Source organism: Pezoporus wallicus, unplaced genomic scaffold (genome assembly GCF_028554395.1).
Source record: "Pezoporus wallicus isolate ANWC-B61680 ecotype Strahan unplaced genomic scaffold, APGP_CSIRO_Pwel_v1 scaffold_3294, whole genome shotgun sequence".
Lineage (NCBI taxonomy): Eukaryota > Metazoa > Chordata > Aves > Psittaciformes > Psittacidae > Pezoporus > Pezoporus wallicus.
The window spans coordinates 8,870,136-8,893,047 of NW_026635478.1; the positions used below are offsets into that span (position 1 = coordinate 8,870,136).

General features: G+C 43.6%; 1 protein-coding gene across 8 annotated transcripts in view; it reads right to left on the reverse strand.

Annotated features, from left to right (window-relative positions):
• Window positions 1-314: 314 nt before the first annotated feature.
• The window catches only part of PRR5 (proline rich 5), a 93,416-nt gene continuing 70,818 nt past the window's right edge, over window positions 315-22,912 (reverse strand). For all 8 annotated transcript variants that reach the window (XM_057427050.1, XM_057427011.1, XM_057427065.1 and 5 more), the window contains 2 exons: window positions 4,331-4,469; window positions 315-1,683 (listed from right to left, as the gene is read on the reverse strand). In XM_057427050.1, the coding sequence (XP_057283033.1) occupies window positions 1,133-1,683; window positions 4,331-4,469 (690 nt within the window). In that variant the 3' untranslated portion in view covers window positions 315-1,132. The remainder of the gene's footprint in view (window positions 1,684-4,330; window positions 4,470-22,912) is intronic.

A 22,912-nucleotide genomic window follows, 5' to 3' on the forward strand; every position in this document is an offset into this window, starting at 1 on the left:
GTTACCACCAGACTCTTTCCTCCAGAGGAGATGCCTAGGATGGAGTGATCTGAAGGAGCTCTTTATTCACTGGAAAATCACCTAATAAAAAAATCTATAATGCATCAGGATTTCTACTTTACCCATGTATATCAATCTTCTGTAAAACCATTGACACCGCTCTTACAACAGCATGTTACTGTGAGGGAGGATCAAAGAGCTGGGAGCGCTCAGGAAGAGAAGAGCTCCAAGGTTCACAATCCCCAAATATCAATACATAATTGGCAATATATGCATTATTGTATTTCTTTAAGAATATAAATATATAATGAGAATTTCCACCAAGAGGCCATATTTTTATTTATTTAGGAAACAAGTTGAATTCTGCTGGAATTGCTCCATACAATGGATGTTCCAGGAGTTAACAGTGCACAGATTTCTTCGAAGTGCCACATTCAGAGCAAATTAACATGGTCTTAAAAGCCAGTTTCAAGACAACTCTCCCACAGACACAAGGTATTGGCTGTGAAACAGAACATGAGACATGAGGCATCGCGTGACATCAGGTAGCACATTTCTGTTTATTTGCCTTTCTTCAAGAAATCTTAACTCACCATTAGGCAAAGGAGTGCATACAAGATGTACTAGATTAAAATAGGCTTCTTTATCACTGGATTCTGTGGCATGAAGGCCCACAGCCTCTGGGCTTTTTTGTTTTTTTAAAAGGATATTTTTTTTACTTTGGCTGAGGTGTTACAGTTCAGAGAACAACCTGCCGTCTACAGGAAATCTCCTGAGAAAATTAAAAGTGAACACAGCTATTTGCTAGGCTGTTTTACTGAACAAACACTGCCAGCTGTACTAATAGCTTTTCACCAGACACTTGTCAGCTTCCGAACCCCTACGTTTATAAAGACAACAGGAAATCCAACTGCAAAGTGATGGAGACAGGGAGAAATGGCACTGAAGTTTCTTCCCTCTTGCAGCAGATTCCTGCCAGCTGTCAACTTGTGTCTGTGTACTTCAGTACAGATGTGATGACCTACAACAGAGGTTCTGCCCTAGACATACATAGCTTGCCCGTAGTCCAACTCAGTGCGCTAGTAACTTTCATATATTACATTAAACTCCGAGGTTTGTCTCCTAATGTCCTTCACATGATGCTCTGTCTGTTCACGTCCACATTGTACGCTGATGAATTGGAGCAGCCTCGGCCAAAATCAATAAAAATGCCTTCAGAATCAGAGTCAATTGACTCCAAAATCTGATCCACTATGTTCTCAGGGCTGGAAGAGGGAACTGGAATCAAGGAAGGGTCCCTGTCCAGCTCAAAAGACCTATGTGGGTCGTCCATTGAGTGGAAGTGTCCTTTCTGTTGCTCAGCTGTGCTGAGTTTGCTAGAGCATTGCACTGACCCGGTGCTGGGCCTCTCCTGGTCTCCTGACAGCGAGCTTTTCGTGGCTGTCATGGAGCTCTTGGAACCGTTGTCCATGATGGTGGTGAGGTTGGAGTACCCCTGGAGCTCCAGGCAGGAGGTCATTTCCGAAACAGAGTGCCTTCGGATGCCTGTTCCATTGGCAGCCATGCCCTCGGTTTCATACTCGGCCACTGGAGTCAGCAGCGGATTATTGTAGCTTTTCGATCGCACCACGGGGTTCTTGGCAAGGATGTCACCTGATTTTGAACGCCTGAAGAACCGCTTTTCTGTGAAGAGAGAAAGATCCAGAGTAATATTTTCAAAGCTGCCTGTTATCATGGTAGTAATAATTACCAGTGTTAAAAAGAAAAGTCATATCCCTGAGCTTTTGCTGTATGACAGACCCTTTTATAAGAGAATACATTTTCCTAGTTTAGTAGATCAATGGGCTTCAGATTTCCTAGATTTCTTTAGCATATTGAAGACCTCAAACCTGTCTTTACAAATAATAGCTGAGATTTCCTTATATTCATACATCTTCAGCAGCTGGAGTAAACCAGTAAATATTGTGGGGGACCTGACATACAATTGCAAATACTTTCTTCAGGCAAGACCAGAAAGTGCAATTCTGTTCTTATTCAGGCTGTGAAGCTCATCACTAATTTATAGTAGTTGAAATTTTAACTTTTCTACCATCTCAGGAAAATCAGGTGTCTTCAAATCTAGGGCACAAGGATTAATACAGGCATTTTTACTAAAGAACTTAGATTCAAAGCATCATTCAGAGACCACAGAATGAGAGAGCACCAAGAGTGTTTGGAGATGTTAACTGGAGGGCAGTGCCCACAGCAGCTTTTCTGGGGAGCAAACCTGCACTCAATGTGGCAGTGACTGTATGACTACTTCTGTTAGCCAAGTGGGTTCTTTCCAAAGAATGAGCAGCAGGTGGCAGCAAGTCAGCACGGAGATCCTCCACCGGTGGTTTAGGGCTGGGGTGCCCTCTAGCAGCTAGACCAAAATGATCATCATGCAAACTTACTGCAGACCTCAATGCTCAGACTCACTTGTACCACAGAAAAAAGCAGTGTGAAGAATAGGTCTCACTTTTGAAGCTTTCTTCCTACTATTCACACTTTGCCATTTCCATGAAAGGGGTACAGCTGGAGAAGGGAACCTAATTACACTCTGAAAGTCAACCACGGCCACTACATACAAATTGCCTGCTTTAAGTCAGGCTGAAACCCACACTATTTCCTTTACAAATGCCAGTCTCATCTAAAATGATGTATAAATTGGACACAAATTCCAGTTGTATGCTGTACTACTAAACCCACCAGTTTCTGTATTTAAGATTGCATTTTGCAGTTGTGTCTGCCTCAGTAGTGAAATCAACTGAGCCAAGTTCACTTTTTGGACTTTTTCTTTGTTAGGAATTTGACCTGGCAAACAGAAAAGGTTCCCTGGGGCTGTCCTGCCACAGGAACACTGGCTTTTTGCTCACACCAAGGCCTGAGTGGAAGGAAAGCCTGGGTGCGCTGGCCAGACAGGGAAGAAAAGAGGTCAGCGACCTCATCAGTCCAAAGGATGGTATGTCACAGCTTTAAATCATTCTACCAAAAGAGCGGGACAGAACAAGATGTGCTAGTTTAAATGCAGCACTTAGGCACTCCACAGTCATGTAATACTACATGTATTTTCTAACAATAAATTTCACTGGGGTTTTATTCTTTTTTTGAGTGCATTTTTTCTGCCCTAACATACAAAAGCTTGTATTCTGAAAACACCAATTTGGGCTCCTTTTAAATGCGTGTGGCCTTTTAATGGCAAGCAATGAATACAAAGTAGTAATCCCAAGCCATTTTCCATAAATAATTGGCCTCTTTTTACTCATGTAAAACTGATTTATTTCTTTAACACCAAATGCAATACAACCATTTTTCCACTCGGCTTCAAGGGAAAATCATCTACCTTATTGACCATTTCTGACAAGCAAACAGATTAAATTGACTGCACAGGAAACACACAATTGAACTTATTTTCCCCTCTGTTTTCTCTATTCAAGCAGGACATCACAGTATTTACACTGAATTACTCAGGGACTACCACATTTCCTTTTTGATTTACGCTGGTAGTGTCCCCTTGCAATTTCAACAGATTGAATTACTACATGGGATATTCAAAAAACCTTCATCTTCACCAAATCTTGCCTTCACTGAATGCTTCAGAGCTCAAAGAATCACAGAAAATAAGCTGGAAGGGACTCAAGAGGGTCCATCACTCAGCTTCTGCCACCAGGCAGGACCACGTTTCCCCACCTTGTTCCTTACAGATGCCTATGTATGTGACATGCATACAGTGCAGTGAAGATCTAACAGCCTCCAGAGGTGTTTTATGTGGCATTAGAGATTTTCCTTCCATGTAATCTGAATTTCCTCTGCTATGTGTGGTCTACTTTGTTGTTTTGTCTCCAGTGGGTTGAAGAACAGCTTATTACTCTGGAGAAAGCTTTTACATGTTGGAAGGCTTATCCGTTAGTCTTCTCTAAGACTATTTCCTGTTTTAAACAGTCTTGTATGATCTTTGAGCACTAATGCACAGGTACTACTCAGTGCTCTAGAAATGGCTTCTTGCTTCTTCTTCTCACTGTTCATAAAGCATCCTGTGTTAAAGCTCTCTCACTAAAAGGAAATGCTAAACACACTCCAGAATCAGATTCATTTATGTGCACTGTTATGATGATCCTTTGTCATTTTCTGCCTCTGTAAAGTTCCACTGTGGCTTTGCACATTGCAAAGAGCATGACCTTAGAAAAGGAGCCTGACCATATTGAGTTATTACTGGCAGTCTCCACCTGCATGGGCCCTGGCCCTGTGTGAGCCAATGTTTTGGTGAAGCCCCCTGTGCTGTGTCAGATCAAGCCTCTGTCATTCTTACCCAAGATACAGGAAGAGTGCGTGAAGGGTCCATCACTGGAATACAGACCATATGTGCCCAAGTAAGGAGAAACGACTTTCTGGATTAGGGATTCCAGTTTCAAATAATCTTCAGTCACACCTTTTGACTCGTGAACCCCCTGGAAGAGAGAAAATACCCAGATGAGCACTGTCCCCTCCAACCATCAGCATTCATTGCTCAGCAAGGCAAACGTAATGGCAGCAAGCATTTTCACTGAGTTGTATAGCAAAGGTGCACTGTGATGTGATAATGGTTTGTTACTACAGCTGATTCCTCCTACTGTAAAGGCAAGAGATGTGAGTCAAAACAGAGAGACTCACCACACAGGCACTACACAAATGCTCGGAAAGAGGCAGTAGCTATTTCTAGGACATTTAAATCCAGAAAGGTACATCCTGCTTAGTGCAAAGGCACTCAGGGAGGAAGGAGGATGTGGTCTGTGAAGGTGAATTAAAAACATCCCTGTTGTGTTTTTTTTTTTTTGTTCAGGACGACTTCCTGAAGAAACCACCGCCGAGGGCTGCACCAGCGGCTGGTACCACAGGGTGTCACTGCCATCTAAGCAATACCAACACTGGCGCTCTGAGACACCCGGAAATGCTTCTTCCAGGATATTTTCAGCAAGAAATATTTATAGTGAAGAGGCTTCTCTCTCTTTCCGCACCTCCTCCCCGGCACTTGCCATTATCCAGGCAAAAGCGACATTATAATTATCATGGTAAGATTCACCCACAGGCAACATCTTTTGTCCTTAGCTGTTAACTCCGCCCTTCCACACAAATGGGCTTACAAGGCTGCAGAGGTGACAGGAAAACCCTGTGGAACTGTAGTCTCCCTTCCACTTTTACAGCTGCAGTGCATGCTCCTGCATTGTCTCAGTACAGCCCTGTATTACTCATGTGTAGGATTGTTCTTGCAACCCCAAGTAAATTCACATTTTAGAGTGTTGCTATGTAGGCATATATTTGACATATCTTCTTCAGAATTAAGATCCTAAATGTCATACTCAGCAAGAAGTTTGCTTGAATTTAGCAGAATTTCAGATTTCATAATACGTCCCTGAATTATTGTAAAAAGAAGCAAGCTGGGATGAAAGCCTCCACGGAGCAACGTGCAGATCAGATGAGTAAAACTGCAACACTTCCTTCAGCATGTGAAAGGATCCTGATGTTCAGGGTGTATTCACTGCTCAGTATGATTCACCAACCAGTGTCTGCAGGTGACTATCAGCCTGCAACGTGTTCGTGAAAAGCCTACTTCACCTCTTGGCTGCTGTGATGCCTGAATGCTGCCTGGCGCTACTTGCTGAAAGTTTATGAATGGAAAATAAATAACGGCCAGCAGTGAATGGATGGAATTTGGATTTCAGTTCAGTGGGTTTTAAATAACGAATAACAATCCTTGGAGATGTGCTATGTCCTGCAAAACTTTGGGAGAATCACAAATATAAATACAAACACAAGGGCATATGCAGTGAATCCGAAAGCTTGCAAACACCAAAATAACAGCAGAATGATCTCACAGCTATTCAACCGATTTAAATCAGACAGAAATAACACAGGAATAATTCAGAACCCTTAGTAAGGATGCATATATTATTTCCAAGTCATTGTTGTCCTATATCAGAGAAAATGTTTTAAGTAACAGAAGGAAGGGTCTCAATTTTTATCATGTTGAAATCTGCTCCTGGGTTTTCCCTCATGTCTTGCTGGGATTTAGCCAAGATCTTTTCAGCCCTCAGAAAGGTGACATGCCTGCTACCTTACTACATATTCATGATTGCATCAAGCTCATAACCTACTGGCAAATGCCAGTATGTTAGGCCATCTGCTCCAGGCTCCCATACCAATTACATCTAGAACTAGTCTCCTAAATGTGATACATACTACTAGTGGCAAAAGCCAGTGATATTTAGCATTGTTCATGCTTACACTTCGTGGTAAGGTTTTATTTACTTTTCTGACATTAAAGTATTTTTGATACTTGTGAAATAGGATAACTAAATGTCAGCTGTGGAGAATGAAACCCTGTAAATCACTAGTACCACACTGCCCATAAAATGACTTTTACCACTAGCAGAACTACGACAGTGTATGAGTGATGAAAGTGTCCTTGCCCAGTCGTAAGGCTGATTTCCTATCAGCCTTACATGCCTGAAAAGTTCTTTTAGTTTCCCTCTTGCCTGTGACTTATCTGTTCTGGTACACAATCTTGCTTCTGTGATGAATGCTTCAAAAGCCCAAGCTGTTTTCTGCATTGACTGATGCTCAGGCAGGAATCCATGGAGGCTTTCAGCAGCTATGTTGGGTTGGGAAAGGTTCCTGGGGTGAGCTTAGAGGATGAAAACTTGACCCCCAAGGTTCAGCTGCTGCAACACTCCCATCACAGGGCACAGATTTGCCTTGTTCCCACCACTGCTGCCCTGCAGTTGCTGTGCCTGGAGAGCCCATCAGCTCAGTGCTCCTGAGGAACATCTTATTCTCTCAAAATCCCAACTCCCTAACCACTTGCATCAGCTTTTTCTTCAGCCTTGCCCTAAACCTTCAATCCTGGTCTCCCAAGAGTAGAGCTAATCTCCACCCCACTTTTCACTTCAGCCTCTTTCAGTTCCCACCTTCAAGGTGAAGAGGCTACAAAACATCACCTTTACTATGTACAGCTCCAAGTATTAACACAGTCTGCCATTAGTCTTATTCCTCAGCTCTGTGATCATCCATGGGATGCTTTTCAAAACATACTGAAAAGTCATAAAACATCTGGTGTCTGCTGGAGCCATGGTGACTTCTCTTCTGCCATTGCACCTTGGCACAGATGTGCTATATCCACCTGTGATATCCTTCCTGTGTTGGCCATTGTTCCAGGCCTTCCTGCAGGAGCCCAATGGGACGGTTCCCTTAAACCATTTTCTCAGTGCGGAGCTCCTGTGAGAGCAGGAATGTAACAAGCTGCAGACCACGTCCTGAACTTGTAAAAGAGTGTTTTTCCTGCATTCCTTTCTGCTGTGTTATTCAATGACAAACATCCTCCAGGCCTCTATTTAACCAAACACAAGTACATCCCAATAATCAGCAAGGACTTTCTCAGCTTTCCAGACCTAAACCATTCCACACCATAACACCATCACTTATTTATTAATTACTCCAGTGGAAATGGCCCAGAGGAGTGTCTCAGAGCAAGCTCAGAGCAAGCTGGGGCCACCTCTGCCTGGCTGCAGCCCCTGCCCAGGGGCAGAGTAGCACCATCACTGCATGCCACTCACAAAGCCACATGTCCCCTAATCTAGAGCCAGCTGGTCCTCGCTGCAGCTGTGTTAACATGACACGCCTGGGAAGTGTCCTGACCCAGGGGTCTGGGATGTAGGCTGTCAAAGGTTGGGTCACAGAGTGTAAGGCAGCCCCTTGCTCCTCTTCATAAGCTCTTAAGGTCATGGACCAGAAAGAAGGTAGCTGCAGGTTCACACATCAGCTCACAACAGGTTAGCTGAGATATACCAAAGGTAGTAACAATGTCAGGGGTGCTTCACAACCCTATCGAGAATGAGGGGCTTTACAATTCAGCAATTCTTCCAGTTTCACTTCTTTAGTGAAACCCAGGCATGGCTGGGCTGCCCTTGGCGCAGCTGAAGGGTGGCCAGAGCAGGGGCTTGCTGTGACACTGGCACTTCTGAACCAACTGGTAGTTGGGCATGAGGAACAGCAAGTGTCTGAAATGGTGACTGACCTGACAATTCTTGTTACCACAGCAGCATGCAAACCTCACTTCAGAGGGTACTGTAATTTAGCACCATATGAGGCTGAAGCAGGCAAGGAGCATCAAGGGAAAGGATGAACACCTCTTAAAGCAGACCAGCTGTAAGAGGGTGGGGGAAGCTTTTGCTTTGCTTTAGCTGCCAGCTCCAAGGGTGCATTTAAACTTTTCTCTCCACCAGAGGTTTCCACCCCATGCATTGTGCCATATGTAAAATCCCTTGCTCATGTGACACCATATTCAGTGGAAGGTACTTCTGGTGGAAGTTTAGTATGAAGCAAAGCATGGTTATAAATGCCTCATATATCTCTGTGTAAATATATATAGATATACATGTATAGATATCTATGAATCTATCTATATGGTTATCTACATATATTTAAAGATACATGGAGTCCTTTTTAGACCCTTTCTCAAATTTGTAAGTGATTGTGCTTAAACAGGCAAATTAGCTTCATTGTATAGCCAACTTGTGATTGCTATCCATGTCACAATAGTTTCCGAAAAACTGATGGCAAGACTTAAAAGCCACCAACAAAATAATAAAAAGTATTTTCTTGTTATTGTGGCCGCTCATGGTTCTTCACATACTTACTACTTGATGCCTGACTAGTCTGGCATGTCACTATACAGCAATAAAGCAAAAGTCAAATCTAGCAGGCTGGCTGCTTAGCTTGCACGAAGCTATATCATAATCTGGAGGAAAGAAGAAAACTTGTAATATTACCAGTAAAACAGACTCTAACCTTGCCTTTAATGCAATATTTACTCTTCAGACATGCAAAAATCTTACTTTAAAAGATAACTGTGACCTTTCATGAACCCAATTTCATTTTAGCAGTAGAGTTTCATGCTTCTCTGCAAGTATGAGATGTACCTATTAAATTCCTTTCAAAGGCCTTGCCTGACCTATTTATTTCTCAATTGAGGGACAAAATAGCTCAATATCAAATAGCTGCAAGTATCTTAGTACTTCTGGAGGAATGTAGCTGCTGGATCAAATGCTCATCTTGGTCATGCTGTTTTGAAATGCAACAACAGTCACCTCATTATCTTTGGAAGGATTATAATATAATATTATGACAAGAGTCTGCCCTACTCTCAAGGCATGGATAATGGTGATTTCAGTCCTGAATATGTGAATACCATTGCAAATGGAAAAGGTCTATGCTCAGCATGAAGAGCAGAGAAAGATTATTTCTCCGTGTAACACGGTATCCAAGTCCGTTACTTCATTAACCTGTAATTAAATCATTTAGAAACAGAATTGTATGTAGTAGTCTCAAAGCATTAAAAGGACCCTATACACTACTATTTTTGATATGTAAATCTGTACACACTCTCAGAAGGGTCTTATACCCTAAAGACTACTGAAGTAACTACTCTGTGAAGTTACTGTTCTGTCTGCTGCACTTTGGCACCAACCACATGCAAACCCCCCATTACCACGCTCAAGTATGTTGCTGGAACAAACATTCCTTGTGTTTGGGAACAAAACCCCATGAGTCAAAACTGTAAGTCATTCCAGCAAGAATGGACACACTGAACCACCCAGGTTTCCATCCCTGTTAATTAAGTCAGTTAACCACAACCTCCTTCCTACTGAGTTTTTAAAGGGCACAAGGTTTCTTATAAAAGCACAGAAGAAAGAACACATTTGTCTTTTGGCACTGAAAATAAACAAATGTGTTCAGAAGAATAGCTGGGGTTTTTGTAAACCCACATAAGGCTACAGCCTCCTTTTTCAATATATAGAACTTCTCTAAGCCTCAAAATGGTCCTAAAGCAAAGGCCACGCTAAACAGGCATTTAAGGACTTGATGAGTCCTCCTCAAGCACAACTTTAAACACTCCCTGAGGCTAAGGGGAGTTATTGATCTCCCTAGCCTTTTGAATGCTGCACAACAAAGATGAATCGCTTTGGCCATTTTTTAATGAACGTATGTTTTAACAAAAAATACTACTAAGCCATTATCAACCTCGTATCTAAGCACAGCGTACATGACTTGCAAATCTGACAGAAACTGAAACTATTTTGGTAACACTTGCCACAACTTTTCTTAAGAAGAAATACAAAAAGTTAAAAAAAAAAGTATCAAACATCCTTCATTTTACCATGGCAATGAAACAACCACAGTCATAACCCTTGATTTCTATATCATATCATTTTTTAACACCCTCTTCTCTTTACAGGGAGTGAACAGTGACAGTAGTAGGTAGAACTGCCATCGATCCAACTCGGGGTAAGATGCAAGCCTGCCTGCTGCCTCTGCCCCTCTGCACCAAGATCGGCATTGCTACACGGCCCTCAAGGCTCAAGCTCTGTCTTTTTATTCATTACCATAACTAGAGACCCTTAATTTGTGGTAAAAAAAAAAAAAAAGAAAAGAAGACACCTAAAATGTAACCGGATAGTATCAGCACTTCCAGACAAATGCTCTGAAATGACCATAAACTGGGCTGCACTGAGCCCAGCCCATCTTGAAGGAATTCAGACTGTGAGTTGCAAAGGAGTGCAGAAATTAATCATCTGCCTTCTACCACTTTTCACCTGGTGTTGGCTACTTCACTTCCTCAGGCTCTGGTAAAAAACCCAGACAAGAAGCGACCCCCAAAGACAGTCACACCACAAAAAACTGTTTAGGCTGCTGTTGGTCTGGTATGTCACTAGACAGCGCAGCTAAATTAGGATCCAGAATTGTAGGCTTCCCATGCTCCTGTGTGCAGATGTAGGACATCTTACAGAAAAGACCTGGCTTGTGAAACCCTGGCATGTGGCAGAAAGGGAGCTTGTGTATCATTTGCTGCTTATGCTTCTTTCTTCTCACCCCAAAAACTGGATGCAAAGCTGAACATCTCCTTTTTACCTGCATTAGGGAGCAAAGAGGTGGCAAACCCCCGCTGTTAACAGCCTGCCCAGGGAGATCAATAACAAAATACAGCCCTAGAAACAGTCTGTTCTTGGGCCACTGAACAGGTTGCTTCATTTTCTATCCCACTGCTCTGCGAATTACAGCCTGCTCACAAGTGCTTGCTAGCACAGTACTAAGTAGAACAAAGATGAAATTTTCTTCCCAAGTGGGAAGAGCAGGCAGCAGAACAATGGTACCTTCACCACTGCACCCAACTGTCTTGAAATCTTGGGAATTGTTGGGTTACATTGACTTAAAAATTATTTACCAAAAAATCCTGAAATGCATCACCCTCTTGATGGCAGGCAAGGCACCAGACCAGAGAACTGAGCACGTAAATCACAACAGTTGGATACAAAATTGCTACAGCTAAAACTGTCACGTCCTCTGGCCATCAGGCACACTTCAAGGGTGATGTCTCATGCAGGCCAAGAGGCAGAAATAAACCTAGCTGCTGGCTGTTCTTTTTGCTACCTACCTGCTTTCCATTGATGCTTGGCTCATGTTATTCTACTTTGGTTTTATAGCTGGATTTCCACATGGCCATCACTCTCTCATGCCTGACTCCTTTTGTTTTAACCCTCTGCTTTGTCCCTTTGACATCTGCTGTTTCATAATACCTCACATTCATCCTGATCTCCTCTTTCAGGCCCTGGGCAAGCTCTCCATCATGGTGAGCTCCTCTGCTGTATGAGCCTCCCTGTATTCATCTTTACCACAGGCTGCTTCAATTCTGCTGAGACAACTGCAAGTTGCCCCAGGTAACTCCCCAGTCATTCATCTGAAAATACTCATAACCCTCTATTAAACACCAAACTGCTTTTAACTGACCAGCAGTAACTTAGGGTTTTGGTGAGTACTTAGAAAAGGTTGTAGGTCCTCTACAGTTTACAGTTATGACTAATGTTATTACTATGTTACCCCTAGTAATATCTAGAAATGGTGCTATCACCCAGTTTCTTTTCACTTGCTTCTTTAGCACAGAGTATTATAGGACCATTTACCTAATAAATTACACATTAAAAGATATCTCCCATTTTTAAGTGTACCTAACAACTGGATGTAACTGGGAACTACTGAATGCCCACCTGCAAATGTAGGTGTGCTGAAGTATACACTGGTCATTGATCAAATGATGTAGCACTCAACTTTAGCATTGATGCTTCAGCTGATCAGCATGTCTACATGAGTAAGTATTGGTGCACAAGACTGCCTTCTACGTCAACTGACAAACTGCTGGATGGCTTTTAAATGAAAAATAAAATATAATAGAATGTGAATAAGATAAAACATAAACAAAATATCTCTTCTCTGAGGTCAGGGTGGGCAAAGGAAGCAGGACCCAAGCCCAGCACCCTGCCAGGAGTGGACATGGCACTGAGGGAGGCGCAGCATGTCTTGGTGCTTTACATGGGAGTAGCTCTACCACAGGGGACACCAAGCAGGAACAGCCATGAGCTAGATCCTGTGTTACCAACTTCTAGATTCAGGGAAGAAAGGAGTAAAATCCAGACTTCTGGATTATTTAGTTGAGTCATTTCAGCGATGATTACTCTTGGTGACTTGATGGCCAAGAACAGTGAAGTTCTCTGCCCATGTGACAGGAAGTGGTTGTATACAACTCATGGCCAAATAACACACCCTGAACCTCAGTCTGCTGGGGCATCCCTGATGGCTGGCCTCCACCCTAGTCTACCTAGAAAGGTGTGATCTACCACCTGCTGAAGCAGTCCTGACCTAGTGCTATGTGAAAGAAAACACGCTGCCAGAAGAGTTTACAGGGTCAGACCCAAATGTAAAGTGAGGTCCTGGCCTCATGTACTGCCCTGCCTTAGCCACACAGGAAAACAGCTAAGAAACATAACTACTTCCTGCTTAAAAGCAGCAGATTCCTTGGAGGAAAGGAAAACTCATTAAGAACCACATTTCTTTCTTTAACTGACAACAGGTCAGATCAATACATCTGAAAGAAACACACATGCAGTGGTGTTAAACTAACAAACACTAGATAATAATAGCTGCTCAGCTACTCCCAGGTAAAACTGAAATTAGAAGTCACAAGACATACCGCAAGGCAGACACAAAATAATATCTATAGTGAAAACACACATCATTCAGCTAACACTGCTGGTGGAGAATTGGCAAGTGCACACCCTGGTGACCACATAAACAGCAAGATCTGCTTCTTATTTTAGTCAAAGGGATAGCAGCAGCCTTGCTTGTAAGAGATCTGGAAGACAGTGTCCTTACAGGCCATCACTATCCCATTTTGGTGCATGGAGCACCTTTCACTGCATCACATCTAGCCTTCCAAAACCTGACCGACACAGAGCAATCTGGTCACAGGGCAGGCATGAAATCACTGTGGGGAGGAATTGAGGACAAAGTCCTTTCCATATGCACCACTAGTGGCACAGCATGTGCTCCTGGTTTTGATACATGTGCATATTCTGGACTGAGGTCTGCATCCCTCCATCTTGCTTTGCACATACTCAATATCTAATAGCTAACCATCTAATCTTTACTGATATTGCAATGCTCAAACACAAACCTAAGGCAGTGAAGTTATGTTACCATTTGCTTGGTTGAGAAAAGGCTTCAGGGGTGGTCCCCAGGTGTGTAAAAAATTTGTTTTCTCTACACCACTGTGGCACTTTCACTGGCCAAACCCACACAGCCTCATGCTTTGGAGGAGACCACAGTGCTGTTTAGAGCTGCTGCTCTTACTGTACCATGGAGCATCATTGTGGGAGTCACACAGTATCACAGTATGCTAGAGATTGGAAGGGACCTCGAAAGATCATCTAGTCCAATCCCCCTGCCGGAGCAGGAACACCTAGATAATGTCATTTACTCTAGCTGACATGCACAACACTCTACTGGAAAACTCGAAGCTCTTGCTTTCATAACCCCTGCAGGAATCCCCTGAGTTCCAACACAAAATCAGGAAGCCCAAGTAGGTAGAGATATTGGGCCCTTTCACCCCCAATTGCCCAACTATTCCCTGGGAGTCAGCCCTGCAAAGCGAATCCCTAGTATTATACAAATTAATTACATTTGTAGAGCAGCAGAGTAAACCCATGGAGGTATCAGATGTGATAACAGACTCTTCTCAGTCTTTGCAGTCTTGACACCGATGGTAACCCACTGCACAGAATCAGCTGTGCAGTGTCAGACCAAATGTTAACTAAATTCAACATTTTCTTGCTAACAGTGGCAGCAGGAAAAGTGCACAGACAAAAAAAGGAAATAAGGCAGGCTCAGCGCAGGCTTTCCTGTAGAATACATTTGTGCTTCTGGGAAAGAGTGATGTAAAAAACTTGCTGCATGGGACTTTGCAGTAGCCCTTACGCATAAACAGTATGCGCTAGAAATTATTTAACCAACAAGATGAAGATGGTCAATAACTGATAGAATAACTAGCTTCCAGAAATAAGGAACCAACATAACTACCGAGCCCTCTGAACAGGGGAGAAGATGGATTTCTTTCATACTTTCACTAAGTGCTTTTCTTATGTAGTTGCAGCCTTCCAGGTGAGTGCAATGCTGAACCCTTCTGCTGTCTGACAGAGAAGAACCAGACTGTTAGTAAGAATTATTCAGCTTAACTCTGAATGCTAATTGCAGTTAACTATGCTGACTGGCATCAGCTGGCAGTCCAGCCCAAACCAGCAAGGGTGGAAACTGGGCGAAAACAGGTCCATGGAGAGAGTGATGAATTTTTCCACTTATATTGATGAAATCCTGATGCTCACAGTACCACAGAATGGCTGAGGCTGGAAGGGACCTCTGGAGTCACCTGGTCCAACCCTGCTGCTCAAGCAGAGCCACCCAGAGCAGTTGCCCAGAACCATGTCCAGGTGGCTTCTGAATGTCAACAAGCATGGAGATGCCTCCAGCTCTCTGGGCAACTTATGCCAGTGCTGAGTCACCCTCACAATAAGACTGTTTCCTTATGTTCAGAAACATCCTCCTGTGTTTATTTTGTACCATTTGCTTCTGTTCCCGTCACTGAGCACCACTGAGAAGAGCTTGGCTTCATCTTTACATTCCCATTTCAGGCATTTGTTGGATTAGTAAGATCTCCCTGACCCTTCTCCAGGCTGAACAGTCCCAGCTCTCTCATAACAGATGTTCCTGTCCCTTTATCATCTTCACGCTCCTTTGTTGGTCTCTCTCCAGAATATCCATGTCTCGTACTGAGGAGCCCAGAACTGGACATACATGTGACCTCAAGAGTACTGAGGGGAAAGATCACCTCCCTTGTCTAACGCAGACCAGCGTATCATTAGCGTTTTTTACAGCAAGACCACATTGTTAGCCCACGCTCTTCTACTAGCTTCAATGGGGCTCAGCATTTCTGGAGGGCTCTCCAACTGAGAGCTTCAAGTTCCATAAAAACATTGAGGAAACTCTGGCAGCTCACTAAGAGAGATTACAAGATCAGTCGATCCATTTTGAAGAGACATCTGGGTCAAAAGAAACACCCTCCAACAAAGTAACTGGGAGCAGAAAGGGGTCAAAGGACTGGAAGTTTAATCTTCCTGCTCCTGCTTCTAGCCCACTTGTCCATGTTTGCCAGGACAGACTATTTCAGGTACTTCCTCCTGGGTTTCCCTGGTGATTCATACCACTTTCATTCCAAGCAGACAACCTGGTCATTATTTTAACCTTTAGGAAACAGAATCAAAACTGCTTCAAGCAGGATGAGATTTTGTTTTGTTCAAGCCTGTGTTGACTAAGCTGAACCTGATCTGCTTAAACTACTTGTGCCCTCTATCCTGTGGAGGGTTTCTCTGCAGCAGTCCAAAGCAGAATGAGAAAATGTGCCTGAGTTGGGGGGAAATGGAGGACACATCTTTGCAGACTGGAACAAGCTGGAAGAAAGCAGTTTCCCCTCTCACAGGGCAATCTCAGTCCAATGGAGGAGGCTAAGAATTCATAATTGACTTATTTTCAATAAACCTGTAAGACTGCACTATGTGTGCCCACAAACAGGTATATCTCACAGTGGGAGGAAATGTGAGAAGCAGGACTTGTACGTCAAATTCTCAATTGCTTTTAGGCAGAATAATCCCTGTTAGGTTAACAATTTTATACTGGTTTAGAACCACAGGAAGCTGTGCCCTATGCATTACATGTCCACTCCTAGGCACCAGTATCCTTTTTGCAAAGTAAGGACAGATGCAGCTGCACAGTTCATGGCTGTATTGTTATGAGCCCTCGGTAGTGTTGCCTCACAATGTTTTTTTCCTCTCTTTATTTTATCCTAAGTTGCTGGCACACTGGTAAAGCCTAGAATATCTGAAGGGTTAAATCGTGTCTTGTCTCATCTCTGCTTCTTGTTTTTCTCATAGCAACAACGTTCACGGGAGGGAGAGGCAGAGAAGCTTGCCATTGCCATATTGACAGAAGTCAGCACTTCAGATCCTTGTGACTGCCTCAGAAATAAAGATCTTGTCATATTCACTTTAATCTCCAGCAAGTGCCAAGTTATGTCAATGTCAGCATGAGAAGCTGCTCTGTCTCTCTCTTTTCACTGGTGGCACTGAGACACAGACAAAAGATAAGGAAGACAAAACACCCAGATGCGGTTTGTGTTCCGCTGGTGAGAGAGTTTTTCAAATGGCTTGGCTGCAGAAAGATAGCAATAGGATTTTAGTTTCCAGAAAGGATCAAAGACTACAAACAGGCTAGTCTTCCTGTGACGCACAGAAATCCAATATATTATCTCCCTTTAAACTGTTACTAGATGTTTTATATGAGACTGCAAAAGACAAAGCAGAAGATGAAGACTGAAGATAAGTAAGATATGAAATGACTAAAAGTAAGGAAGTCCCTTTGAGGACTTAAGTACTGTGCTTAAGATCCTGCAGAAGCTGAACAGCCAGTTTGCTAATAAAGATCCTACAAAATAATGGTATGCACTTTTGTCTTTCATAGTTTTAGGGCTAGAGGTTGTCTGCTTCCCAGCTAAGTGACTCCCCTGGGCACAGATGAAAGCTGCAATCATCTCAGTCAAATAAGCTAAAATGACTTTGAAATAACCCACCAAATGAATCTATGCAGAGGTAAGTGTCTCTGAAGAGCAGTTTATGGAATAAATTTGACCTGGAGTTAGTTTATCTGCATTTACAAATGCTTTACCACTGCTACATTGCAATCACAGGCAAGCACACACGTGCACAAAAGTGCTTGTGCAGCCCCATGCAGAGATCACCCTGCGAGTTACCAAATAATTAGATGTGATGTTTAATGTCCAAGAGAATAAAGCGTCTCATTTGTTTTTAGGCTCCCTCTTGAAGTTCTTGCTGATCTATACACATTAAGCTCATCTAACCTTGCTGGGGAACTGATGACTTTTAACTCTGACCATTCAAGTCTTTGACCTACTCTTGGCTCTAAGTGTTTTCTCATTTAACATTTATTATCATTTATTACAAGAAAATCCATCTTGCATCTATTTTCAGGTGGGTACTCATACAGAAAAAGGGATGGCAGAGCTCTCCCTCAGTGTATCCAGGCTCTTTTGAGGAGACACTCAAGAAAGGCTTTTGAAGAGCTGCAAACGTTAACTTGACTGCTGTTGCCTAATTGCGAGGATTTCTGATACTGCCTTTCACAGCCACACTCCCCTTTTAAATCAGTAATGAAAATTCATCCCTCAGCATCCTCTTTGCTGCCTCATCCTTTACAGGTGACTGAATCTACTCCATGAGTTTTCTTCTTTTCTGAAATACCCTTGAATAGACTGAGCAGATGTGTCAGCTCTGCCTTCTGGATTTTTAAAGTATTTGCTATTTCTGACAGCAACACCATTTTCATCACCAGCAACTCATCCCCCTGAGCCAGAAAGCAGCAGATCACCTCCAGATCACCTATTTCTCCTGGCTTAAGAAGGTGCATGGCTCAGACACCAAACAATGGCTCAGGCAACCAAACTCTCAGGACATCTGCTTGCCCTCAGCCTGCTGCTTGTGTAGGCACAAGTAATGCACCACGGTAACTGGAAAATGAGCTGTGCTTCATGGTAATTTTCATGCACAAGTAGGTAGAGCTTCCATCAGTCCCACATCACCTAAGTTTTGGAGCACAGGTGCCTGGCATCCTGGGCCTGAGGGAGCCCTCCTGGCTTGCAGCAAAAGGTTTGCTGAAAGCAACACATTTGTACAGAATGATTTAATTTCAATAAAAATGTCTTTGCCAATTCAGAATACTTGGAAAATAACTGGATCTGGAGCAGAAACCTTCTCTCAGCAACCCAAGGAGTGGATAAAAAGAAACAAAAAAATACAAGCATACAAAATCTGAGTTTGCAGGCAGAGAGCACTGAGCAGAGCACTCCCCAGTTGCAAACAGTACACAGATTAGGGATGTGATTGCAGGAGTGGCTCTGAAGGACAGACCTTCCCTCCTTTGTCCCTACCACCCACTAGGGACATGCACTCTGGCAACTCCATGCTCTGGCAAAATTCAGCAGCATTCAGCAAGTCATGGAACAACTGTGCTAGGTCTTTACGTAATGGAAGCCTGTGTGGTTGAAACCAGCAGATGCCCTGACCTACCTCCTGTTGATATGACTCTAATGCTGAAATGAAAGTCCCTTTTTTTTTCTCTCAGTGCTGGCTGGTGCTTTAATCTAATTCACAGAATATCACACAGCCAGCTTCTTAGAGCAAGCCTTCTCCTTGGTTCTGTTTTAAATGTTAACACCACAGCCACATATGTAACCATGTTCTAGAGCTTTCCAGGCAAAGCTACTACGCAATTCCTCATCTACTATACACAGGCTTTACTACAAGCTGCATTAGCTTCATACTGCCTAAACATCTGTCCTCATGACATTCAGACATTTTGAGAAACAGTGGAAATACCCTGATGCTTCTTCCAAGGTTTTATTCTCTTCATCTAAACAAGGAAACCACAAGAAAGGCTCATGAGTGATACAGGAGGAATGAAGGATTTATTTTTTTTCTTGAAGACCAACAGGCAACCTACAAGAGGGCAAGAAGGACCACACTGTCTCTAGAGGACACCTAGACCACTAAGGCAAACAACATATTATATGTCATAAAATCACTTTTAGCATAGAATCATAGAATAGTTAGGGTTGGAAAGGACCTTAAGATCATCTAGTGCCAACCCACTGCTGTGGGCAGGAACACCTCACATTAAACCATGCCTCCCAAGGCTCTGTTCAACCTGGTCTTGAACACTGCCAGGGATGGAGCATTCACAAACTCCCTGGGCAACCTATTCCAGTGCCTCACCACTGGAACTTCTTCCTTATATCCAATCTAAACTTCCATGTTTAAGTTTTAACCCGTTACCCCGTGTCCTATCACTACAGTCCCTAGTGAAGATTCCCTCTCCAGCATCCTTGTAGGCCCCCTCTAGATACTGGAAGGCTGCTATGAGGTCTCCACGCAGCCTTCTCTTCTCCAGGCTGAACAGCCCCAACTTTCTCAGCCTGTCTTCATACAGGATGTGCTCCAGTCCCCTGATCATCCTCGTGGCTCTCCTCTGGACTTGTTCCAACAGTTCCATGTCCTTTTTACGTTGAGGACACCAGAACTGCATACAATACTCCAAGTGAGGTCTCACTCAGAGCAGAGTAGAGGGGCAGGATCACCTCCTTCGACCTGCTGGCCACACTCCTTTTGATGCAGCCCAGGATACGGTTGGCTTTCTGGGCTGCATGTTTGTCTTCTTGTTTCCTCCTGTTCCCTATTTGTCTGTCCAGATACATCTACCATCTCTGGCATCAAGCTACACAAACTTTAGTGCAGAGACTATTTTCATTGTGTTTATATAGTGCACAGTGCATGAAGGCTCTTGTCTACCCACACTAGAAAGAAGGGAGGCTTGGAGATATGTGGTGGTCAGCAACAGGAGCAGCTGGCAGCTCTCAGCTCCTTAAGGAGAAGAAATGTAATTGGTTTTATGTGAGAGCCACTCCAGCAGCTGTATTTTGCAAAATACCTTTCTGACAGATTCCAGCCAGGCTAAACAATGGCTTTTCCTCTTGCCAGCATCATCTGCTTGATTGCAGCATGCTTGCTTTTAGCTTTGCATTTGAATCAAGAGCACAGCAATCCCCTGGCTAATGACTTAAAACCAGAGGATCCATTGTGAAGAGCACATGAGTGAGGAGCGGTCCCCTCTACTCACTGCACCCATGGCTTGCCCACCACAGCTCTCACCCTCCTGATGGATGGCTGCTTCTCAGCAAAACTATACCACCAAGGCCAGCTGGTTCTCTCACAGCAAAACCATGTTGTACTGGGGATGCTCGGCATGACTGCCCACACGGCTGACTTGCAGTCATGACCTGTCACATAGCTGTCACCTTGTGCTGCAGAAGTTTTTCTGCAACCACCCGGTAGCTCACCAGAAACAGGAGAAGGCTGCCAACAGATAACAGTTTAAATCAAATAAAGTAATCTGACTCCTGCTCTGTCACATGATTAACTGTTTACCTTTTAATTGCTTGTAATAATTGGGTAGTGACAAGTTAATGAATTTCACAGTATGTGTCACATATCACTGTGCCACATGGTTGTTTCTTCCACAGCTGCAGCAGAGCTAAGGCTAAGTCTGTGAAATTACTGATAGAAGACAGTTAACCCTGTCCACTCACCATGGAAGAAAGGATGCCTCTGAGAGACTCATTCAATCACCGCCCTGTCTTTTCCAGACTGCAACACACAGCCTTTTTATTTTTGGAAGAAATAAACCACAAAGCCCCTTGTACAAGTCCCCATGCCACGAGCATGGTACATGCTGTCCCTGTGGGCTCCTGGTTCTGCCACTATCAACCACAGACCAGGAGAGGAATGGCTTGGGGTAGGCTTGGGTGGCACTACAGAGCAGAAGCTTCCGTACTTTTCACAATTCTTTCCCTTTTCAGTGCACCTTCTGGGGAGAAGGCAGAGGCTAAGGCATTTTATGTAACTTGTTTTAATCACCCTGTCAGCTTAAATAGGAACACATCTTTCCATAATAATAAAATTTTATAGTACAGACAGAGAAACAGGCAAGCACCAAAACCCCAGGAGAAATCACTCCTGACTGAAAGCAAACAGCTGCCAGAGTTGCTTACAAACAATTCATACAGGAAATAATTCATTTCGCTCCTCTCTAATTACAGGGGACTCTTCCACGAAGTTGCCATTCACACCAATGTGGGCAAACCACTCAGTGCCTGCTGCTGGGGGACACCTCCTTTCTAGGGAAAGGACCTCTGGCTGTGCCCTCGTCCGTCCCCAGACCAGATGGACAGATGGCTGCCTGCCAGAGTATGTAACCAGCTCCAGCTCCCACTGCCTGGATGGCAAACTGAGCTTCACAGCATCTGCATTTCCAACAGCTGCTGCCCACATCTCCATAACTTGCTCAGGTCATCAGTGCTTCCAGGAGGACTCTGCAGTTTGGACATTGCTGAGCGATGCTTGTCAGTTGAGACTGTCTAACAGGCCAGTGGCACAGTTAGTCCTCCATGTGACTAACATGCTGCCAGTTACTAGCTTCTCTGCTGTCTTCCCTTCTGTCCCATGAGAAAAGAAGATGGTGTTGGGAGGAGAAAAGAATCAGAAGGTAATGTATGGGAAGGTAAAAGGTGACACAGAAGCCTGCAAGATGATGGAAGAAGCTGTGCTGCCAGCAAGCACTGGTGTTAAAAATGCAGTAAGCACTTCGGAGCCCCATGTCTGCCACAAGAAGGGCTCAAGGAGCTGAATAAGCACATGGGCTGCCTCTGAAATCTCCTGGTGGGAAGTTTCTCTGCTAGCTGTGTGCTCAGCCAGAAAGCTTTAGGCAGTAAGAAGATGTAGGCATGGTGGTACCTGCACAGGGGACTATCGAAACCACTCCAAACCGAGCTGCAGATCCAACTGGAAAGTGACGTTGACTCGTCTCCAAAAAACCATGGGGAAGCATATGTATGCAACACTGCAAAGAACCCTGCAGCCTTTCTGTTGGACATTACTTGTGTTTTTCTTCTTGTGAGCAGGGACAGGTGAAACCCAGCAGGAAGAACAGGAGGTGCTGCACCAGTGACCCCAACTGCAGAATCGGCTCACCTGGCTACCTGCATGGACACAGTTCAGTCACAAAGAGCAAAAAGTCCTCCCCTTTTGTGCTGGGTACCATCACTGCCATAGCTGGTGGCACCTGGGATGGCTCCCAGGTCTGTGGTCACATACGACAGCCAAGAAGTGACTTGGGATCCCATCCTGTAAAGCTCTGGGCAACTAAACAGCCACAGTTCCTCTGTGGCTTTGTCTACCTGGGGACACTCAGGAAAACGAAATTATATTCACTAAATTAAGAAGAGAAAGCTGTTTAGATAAGTTGTGCTTAGGCCTCTGATGTAGAACTGAAGTGTGATTAATTTGTCTCCCTTCCTACCCCTTTAATTCTCAGAATGAGTGTCCATACAGAGTTTTAATGAGGTTTAATTAATTGTCTTTAAAAGGTAGCTTAGATTAACTTTCTTATGTTCCCCCTGTGGACAGCCCATGAATTACAGTATTAAAGCACCATGCCTCAAAGGATTCTTGCACCGTGGGAACCTTTCCTACTCAGAGTTTTTCGATAGTCAAAATTTCTAAGCTATCTTTTATGCCAGTTTTAGTCTACTGGCTCAAATGGGTCCACAAAAGACATTTGTACAAATTAATGCAATTAAGTTAAAACCTTCCCCTCTTATTTGATAAAATCACAAGTTCTGCAGGGACATTCTAATTCAAGTTAAGAATTGTTTTACAGATTTAACTCTGGGTTGTTAAAGATTAAGGATTTGCCTACCAATGAACTTATAGTGGTTTTAATAGGCCAGTTTCATTAATGGAGGCAAATTCCAGGAGACAGACATGTATTTTAGTATAGATAACCTGGTTGA